General features: G+C 32.3%; 1 protein-coding gene across 2 annotated transcripts in view; it reads right to left on the reverse strand.

The window, feature by feature from the left end:
- Nucleotides 1-770: 770 nt before the first annotated feature.
- CAAP1 (caspase activity and apoptosis inhibitor 1) overlaps nt 771-9,208 on the reverse strand; it is a 48,522-nt gene continuing 40,084 nt past the window's right edge. For both annotated transcript variants that reach the window (XM_077912184.1, XM_077912183.1), the window contains exon 6: nt 771-2,096. In XM_077912184.1, coding sequence (XP_077768310.1) covers nt 1,750-2,096 — 347 coding nt within the window. In that variant the 3' untranslated portion in view covers nt 771-1,749. The remainder of the gene's footprint in view (nt 2,097-9,208) is intronic.

Here is a 9,208-nt window from a genome sequence, read left to right on the forward strand (position 1 = left end):
TAAGTGGCTTCTAATTTGTTCAGCTCATTCTACGTCACACATACTACTCTAGTCAAATGGCCTCTAGACCATTCTGCAACTGAACAGAGCAGACACAATGCTTCATGAAAGTGGTAACTGGGCAGCTACAAAGCACTCAGATCCTTGTTTACACTACTGTATATTTAATCACACAAATATCACCCACTGCATTTTATAATTAGTAAGCAGCAATAGTTTGTTCCATACTACTTTGTTATTATTTTAACTTTTGGTTGGAATAAAAAATTATTTTGCCATAATCAATGCTTTTTCATCCTGAAGCAGTAACTATGAGAATTCACTATTCAAATCATACCTGCATTTATCAGCCTAAGAGAAGTACTTCAAATGATATAGGCCTGTGCTACATTAGGAAGGTTCCAGGGGAAAAAAAAAAAAAAAAAGATAGGATTATTTAAAAGCAGGTTCAGAAACAAAAAAATAAATTTGTAACTTTGCAACTCTAATGTTTCATAAGTACTTTCTACTTCCACATGAAACTCTAAAAGTTATATACAATTAAGCCAGCTAATAAAACACAATCCTAGCAAGTTTTATGTATGAGGAAAATTTTCATACATTAGTAGAGCATGGTTTACAAATAAAATATACTATATTTGTTAGCAAGTATAAAAATGGTGGTTTCAGATTTATATTTTAGGAAAAAAATTACTTTATTTTAAGAGTCTCTACCTAAATTTATTTCAGTATCAAACAACTACAATTAGTGATGGGGCAAAAATCATCCATTACTGTGCAAGATGTTAATTTATTTACAAAAACTATACAAAATTAGATTAATTATAACATTGACTTATCAAAGCTTCCTGAAATTAATTTTGCTTTTGGAAATGTATCAAAAGTCTTCAGATCCAGAATGATAGTCTTTATTATTTTTAATTCATGGAATTATAGCACATCAGATCTTCAAGCAAAACATGAAATAAAAGCCTGTACAATAAAGTATTATTTTCCTGATAGCTTGGAATGTAAATTAAAATATGTTCCCTTTTTACTGAAGAAAAGAACTTGAACGAAGTGTCCAATAATATCAAATACCTATTAGAATGGCTTGTCTGCTAGAATTAAAATAGGGCGATTACTTCTACATTTTTAAAAATGGCCTTAAATTAAGTCCTTTTTTTCCTTTATAAAAAAACGTTTTTCTCAGCCATTTCAGACCTAAGTCTTACCACAAAAAATGTTATCAGTTTTTACTAGTAAATCCACACCCACAGAAGGGGTCCTTAAGACAGACTTATTTTAGAAGTGAATATAAGCATGACTAAATTTCTTAAATTGTTAACAAATCTAGGAGCAATAATTTAATATTCTACCACAAAATATAGGTAGCCTTAGGAGCAACATGCTTGGTCAATCTTTCTTAAGCTTTTAGGCTGGATGCCAAAACATTTAAAAATGAAGGAAAAAAATTACAGTGACTCTTTGCTAATGGCTTTTCAGATATTAATTAGCAGATATAGCTAAATGCTCAACTAACAAAGTATCCAGGTTATCCAATGATATTTGCCATGTTCATAAAGCAGTAACATATATATAAAAGTAACAACAACCAAAAAAACCACAGGTATTTTAGGGTTAAGATGAGTTTATCTAATAAGGATTACATGAGAAATATCACATGAGACCCAAAATAAACTTCATATACAAAATTATATGATGTGACTTTGCTCAAACACACCTAGAATTCAGATTCAAGTCAAATAACTAGGCTGGCTTTTTTATATCACCAGCTTTCATTAGGGCTTTAATAGCTCTTGCCCTCATCTCAAGTTCTAGCAGCTCCAGCTGCTGTGCGGAAGGCTGAACATCTTCTGGTGGAGGAACAGTCAGGGTGGCTGCTTTGGGTTCCTTTGGGCTAGACTCTGCCAGTCCCAGAATCTCATTCACACTTTTCTCAATGTCTTTCTCCAGGTCATCTATCTGACCAGCTTCACTTTGGACTGTATTTTCTGGGACCTCAGGAGCAGCAGCTTCTTCGTTGCATGGGCCTTCTATGTCGCTGTCATAAGCATCTGCATTTATACTGAGTACATCACTATCTTCCCCTTTGCCTGTAACAAACAAAAAAGGGGAAAGAACCATGTAACCTAAATGCCCTGGTCAAAATTTCCTTTCTATTTGTGATTAAAAGGCTACTTTGATCCCACCTCCCACCATGGAGTCCCAAACACATTCCATAATCTCTATCCCATCCTCTTTTCCCCTGACTCCTCAACTTTGAAAACAGATATAATTTAATATAAATTTTAATGTATTTTTCATTCCAATTTAGTAGAACATGGAAGCACTGGAAGATTTATACCACCATATGGAGTTCCATGATCTCTTTTCCTAATTATATTTATTATTATTTTTCCCAACACTTTATACCACAGGGAAGCTTCTACAATACAAAATGAAAGCTGATGTTAGAACCCCTGAGTAAAGCACTGCTTATTAATGAAAAAGTAAAATTCCATTCTAGGAGTTGTTTAAAATACTTTGCTTTTAATAAACTACAAAAAAGGAAAAAATATCATTGGCAAGCTGGACACCATGTGCACTGCAATTATCCTAAATCTTTTCATATGCTTTTTCAAACACTTTGTTCTAAATCAATAAATTAAAGGAGAATGCCTAAGGCCATTTTCTAAGATGAAATAAGTTTTCATCAAGAGGATTTTAATTAATAAAGTTAGTACACTATAATTTTTAAAAATGCATTTGTTATAAAACTTCTATAACTGATGCTAAAACCTTGAATCTAGACATAAATTTACAGCCCTCAATTACCCTGGCTTTGGACATTAAGTCCAGCTGTCATTTAAACTTTGAGCGCTCATTTATATCTCCAATTTATTTATCTTTTAAATCTCTAACATGTTTTAAGTCATGATCCCCCAAATGTTAGCTTTGCTAGTCTTATACAAGAAAAAACTTACTGACATATGGAAAATTCTCATCATACAATGTTTAGGGAAGGTAATAAACAATTCTACTCCACTGGTTTTGTAATAACAATTTACTGACCCTGACTGATCCTCCTACATCCTAATAATTAAAAAACTACTCCCTATATCATAATTAATATGGAAAAATGAATCAATAAATTATATTTGTGCCTACAAAGAGAACTTGTAAAAAAAAAAAAAAAGTTGCAATTTTAATTATTTGATGCCAAAGAAGATTTTACATATCTCCCCCAAAGCGACAAATATCTCCAAATAGCCTTAAAAAAAAAAAAAAAAGGAATATAGCCCTTTGCATAAAGGAATAATGCTTTATAGAAGTATTGGCAATTTGAGACAAAAACAAATTAAGAAGTGAAGAGCTAAGTTGTTCAGTCTCAAAAGTTCATTTTCATGCTTAGCAGTCTTTAATCTAAAATTCTAAATCTGTAGTCTCTGATCCTAGGGGAAATCTGTAGTCTGTTCAAAAGATTTTAAAACATAACTTTTTGAAAAACAGTGACTTGTTTTTCAAACTAGGAGTCACTGCCTGATAATGAATTAAGAGCAGAAGAATATAATGGTGGGTGGGGAGGAAGGAGGTCTGAAAGTTGGAATACCTGAGTTCTAAATCTTACTTTGCTATTAAGTAGGTGATTTTGGGCAAATCACTTACCATCCCAACTTTCTCTGCTATAAAAGTTAAGGCAAATTGTCCTAGGACATCTCTAAAATACAAGCCTAGTAATACAGTAAGTCTATATAAAATGGCAGTACTTTATTTTCCTTTTCTCCCAAGATATGGTTACCACTTACCTTTCACTTAAAACATTTATCACTTGGATAATAATCCAAAAGAATTTCCTATTGACAGTAGTAGCCAGTGAAAGGTAAGTAACATGTCAATAAATTATGCTCTACTTAATTTTTTTTCACCCAACATTTTTTTTAATATTTTATTTTAAGCAATTTCTATGCCCAACATGGGGTTCAAACTCACAACTCTGAGATCAAGAGTCATATGCTCTACTGAGCCAGCCAGGCACCTCCCACCTTCTTGACAATAGATATTCTAGAAAAAAGAAGTACATTTACAATGTCCAGGCAATATAACTGAAGCTCACTTATTATCTTGGGTCCAGGGTTCAATGTGTAATGATATAATTATGGAATCCCTTATATGCTAAATCACAAATTTTGAAGTAGCTGTACTTTTATGAAATTAATTTGCTTTGAATTTATCTGTAGGTACATAAATAACAGCAAATCTTAGAGGTATTTTCATTAAGGGGAGAATCCACATTAGTCCATCCTTTAGACACACATGGCAAATCTTCTAGCTAAATATCACTGTCAGATATCAGTCTATATTTCTTACCAAAAGACTATAAGAATATATGAGTGTGTATAAATATTTTTTAATGGGATGTATATTATGTTCATCTTATTTTTGCGTGTTTTTCCAAATACTTCAAACGGCTAAGAACCACTGAGCTACGTACACTCTCAACTAATTCAGATAATTTTTTAAGCCTCTTTATATAAGCTTAAGAAGCAACCACAGCTAAAGAGGTCTGCTCTGAGTTTATAATAATAAAATCCTTATTTTATAAAGTTACTGGCACTAGAGATTCAGGATCAAAATGTTTATATACACTCTCCATGGTTTTTTTTTCATTTATATATTCTATGGGTTTCAAAGTTATTAGTGGGCAGAAGGTAGGCTTTACTTTATTTCTTTAGTTTAAACAGCTATGCATATCCTATAACTGAAGAAATGGTGCTCCATAAATTTGGTGTTCTGTTTACATTTAAAATTATTCAAAGTTGGGGTGCTTGGTTGGCTCTGTCAGTAGAGCACACAACCCTTATCTCGGAGTTGTAAATTCGAGCCCCATGTTGGATGTAGAGATTACTTAAAAATAAGCTCTTAGGGACACCTGGGTGGCTTAGTGGTTGAGCGTCTGCCTTCAGCTCAGGGCATGATCCTGGGGTCCCGGGATCAAGTCCCACATCGGGCTCCCTGCATGGATCCTGCTTCTTCCTCTGCCTGTGTCCCTGCCTCTCTCTGTGTCTCTCATAAATAAATAAAACATTAATTAATAAACAAACTCTGAAAAAAAATTATTTTTTTCCTTTATGGATTCTCTGTAACACAGTACCAGTGAATGCATTCACAGATTCCATTTGCCTATGATACCTGCACATAGATGCCAAAGCTTTGTACAATTTGTATCTGAAGTAACTTAGCATAAGCACTTCATTTCACAATGTGAAAACAAGTCAAGTGACTTGTACAATGTAACAGGACAAATTATTTGAAATGTGATCTAGGATCATACTTCAAGTCTTTTCACTATTCCTTAATTTTCATCATTTTATTGACTTGTTTTTTTAAAGCATCATTGGCAAATACATGACTACACTTCCAAAGGTAATTTATTTACCTCATCCTTAGTATTAGGAATTATAAAATTTTTTCTTATCAATTATAATCTTCAAGGTAGAAGAGGTAAAACTTGTACATTCTTTTAGAAAGAATATCAAAATGCCTCATTCAAAATCCTTAAAATATCAGTCTTGTCATATTCTGTCCTTCCATACCCCCATTCTGCATGCATGTATGCATGTGTGTGCACATGTGTCTTAGGTTTGTTTTTTGATAAAATTAAAACTTTAAGGGTATGTGTGTGCGCATTATCTTAGGTTTGCTATTTGTTAAAAATAAAAGTTTTAAATACCCAATTGGAAGTACACAAATGTACAAGAATTATTAATCACAAAGATTTTGAGGGATAAAATTTTAAAAGAATTTTTAAGTTATGCTAGCATATTTAAACCTCAATAGAGCCTACATTCTACTTGCTAATAATTCAACTTAGAATAGTTTTAATGCATAAAATGGAAGCATATCTAATGAGTCACTGCATGCTTGTGAAACTTAATAGTAAATTATTAAATTAATCTAGGAGACAAACCCTAGAACATGGAATAATTAAATATCTGTCTGAATTCCTCTGGAAGATGGCAAATTGAGCACACCTATCTAATTCCCTTCCCTACCAAGAACCCACTGAGTGACAGAAGACAGATACTTAAAAATACAATAATAGCATAAAAACTGTAAAATAATTGAGGATAAAACTAACAACAGTCCCACCTAAGTAAAACACAAAATGGAGAATCCATAAAGGGGGAAAAAAATTCAACAAATTTACCTAAATAAATAGTAAGACCTCGGGGGTGGAGGGCAAAATCAAAGGTACTCTACAAGAAAATATTAATGAAATACATTTTTTCATGGCAAATATAAGAATACAATGTCTAGGTATCATTAAGAAACAACTAAAGACATGGGCAAAGGGTAGAAAAAAGTCAAGCATTTCACAAAATATGAAATACAAACCATCAGAAAATATATTTAAAAATGCTCAATGTAATTTCTAATCAAGAAATGCAAATTAAAAGAACAAGATATTATTAATTCATTAGTAAAAAGAGGAATTTTATACATCTGGAAAAATTTAATAAATTCATAAGATGGAAAAATGATCAAGACATGATTAAGTCAACAAAGTAAGCTAATGAGTGATAATCATATTTATGTTAAAAATAACATGTAAATTATTAATAGAGGTTACTTCTAGGGAGGGAAGTTAAAGTTGTAGGGGAAGAGAAGAAAATGAATTTTTCAATTTTGCTCTATGAACATATGTATTTCTTCAACCATTTCCAAGAATATAACCTTGTGAAAAGTTAAAAAAGAAGAAATGAAACCATAATACTAGATAACAAAAAAGGATATCATCTAAAAAGACATTTTGCAAGAGTTTTACAAAATGTAAGCAGGCAGGATAAAATTAAAAGAAAAAATAAAAGCAAAGCAAAACCATAGCCAAAGACATCACAGATAAGTATAATTCTTAGTCTTAGAACCAAGGAAGAGTTGGCTGTGAAACACACAATAAGATAATTAAATTAAATTGATTCAGAATGGTTGGGCCAACTGAACCCTTCCTTCTTTCCCTCCCTCTCCATGCCATAGGCTCAAGCACTCTACTGGGAGGCCACTTCATCCACTTAAATTAAAGAGCTCTCCTAGAAAAACATATCTAAACAGTTACTGATGAAACCCAAACCAGCTTCCAGAAAAAAACCAGCTACAATAAATGAAGAACCAAGACAAACAAAGGATGAATAAAGAAAATTTAGGGACCAAAGATAATAATCCAATGGGGGAGAAGGAAGGGTGGAGGAGTCTATTTAATATTTATAGAGAGACAGAAGTGGACCCTACAGCCATAAAGTAAGTACAGGGTGTAGTGAAAGAAGACCTGAGAATAAGAAATGTTAGAATTTAAAATATAGTTATCAAAAGCAAACATTCAGTGGTTGCTGGAAGACACTGGAAAAAATGGGGGGGAGGATGCTCTAAACATAGAAAAGAAATAAAAATATGTTTAAAATATGCTATAAAAGAGATGAAGATGAATGACCTATGAGTCCAAAAACCTAATATAATTAATTTAGCAAACATTACTGAGCACCTACTATGTAGAAGACACTGTTTTAAAAGTTAAGGAAACATCAGTGAATTAAAAAAAAAAAAAAGTCTCTGCATTATATTTAAGTCATGGGAAACTCTATAAAGTCGTATCAGGTTTTATAAAGAAAAATAAAGCCAAGATAAGAAGACAGTAGTAGGATGCTTTCAGAGAGTGATCAATGTGATTTGGTAAGGTAATATTTGAGCAGAGAATTGACTAAAGTGATAAAGTCAAAAGACAAAAAAAGAGACAGTGGAGAGGGAAAATAAAGAAATATGAGAAAAAAAAGTGATCTGAGGTGAAGAAGTTCTTCACACTGAAAAGGCTTGCCAACTGCAGTGTATCATATCTAAGATACATCCTGTAAAAAATCAGAACTCAAGGGTAAAAAGAAATTACTAAAAATCCCCAGAGGAAAAAGCTAGATTACCAACAACAGCTAGACTCAAGAAATCAAGAGCTTTCCTATCAGCCACTGTGGACAAGATATCACAATGGCTATGAACATGATCACAAAAAGAGAAGTTGTGGTATATTATGTGCCTCAAGGACACGACATTGCTTCTAAAATATTGTCAAAAAATTGAACATGAATCTGATCAAGCCTCTATATCTAACTACCAATTTAAAGAAAATAATATTAAGTAACACAATGGGATGCAATCAGCAAAATTTAAACTGAGCAACTCTGACAACCTGGTTTCTTCAAGAAATAAACTGCACAGAGAGGGAGGTAAAGGAGGGTGGGATGGGAAGGACAAGCATACACATTAAAAAGAAACTCAGTATCAACCAATTATAATGTAGGGAACTTATCTGGATCTCCATTCATATGAATATAGTTTACAAAATATTCTAAGACAGGGTGCCTGGGTGGCTCAGTAAGTTAAGCATTTGACTCTTGATTTCAGCTCAGGTCATGATCTCAGAGTCCTGAGGTGGATGAAGACCCATGTCAAGCTACATGCTAGGCATGGAGCCTACATGGGATCCTCTCCCTCTGTCCCTCCCCCCGCCCATCCCTCTCTCTCTTAAAAAAAAAAAAAAAAAAAAGTTAAAAAAAAATATATAAAAAGATACCCAAAGAAATTTGAGCCTGGATACCTAAGGATTAAAAATATTAAAAAAAAAAAAAATAAATAAATAAAAATATTCTGTAACCTTTAATGATGGATTTCAACAATAATTAGTAGCTACTAAAGTAGGTGTTAGGGTGGCAACTTATACCAATCAATTTTAATATCACAATACTAACCAATGAATAGTAGGTTAAATGTGAAAACTCTGAATATCTAATATTAAGAAATGTTAACTTTTTAAGGCATTATGATTATGCTTAAAAAGAGATCTCTAATCTTTGAGATACAAACACTGAGATATTTACAAACCAACTGAAAAGATGTTTAGAATATGCTTTAAAATAATCTAGCAATATGAAGCAGGCAGTGGTATGGATGAAAAAATTAGTCACAGGTGGATAACTGAAGTAGGAGAGAGTACATGGAAGTTAATGCTATTTTTTTCTTATTTTTGCTTAAAAATTTCCAAGATAAAAAGTTCTTTTTTAAGTTGATTGTTATTCAGAAACCCTAAATAAGTAACATTTTTGAAAATATCTAAAAATATATATATCTTGGAGGAGAATACAAGAAAATCAAAATCCTGTATTCCTACTAGGCAATCATATAG

This window comes from Canis aureus, chromosome 10 (assembly GCF_053574225.1).
Source record: "Canis aureus isolate CA01 chromosome 10, VMU_Caureus_v.1.0, whole genome shotgun sequence".
Classification (NCBI taxonomy): Eukaryota; Metazoa; Chordata; class Mammalia; order Carnivora; family Canidae; genus Canis; species Canis aureus.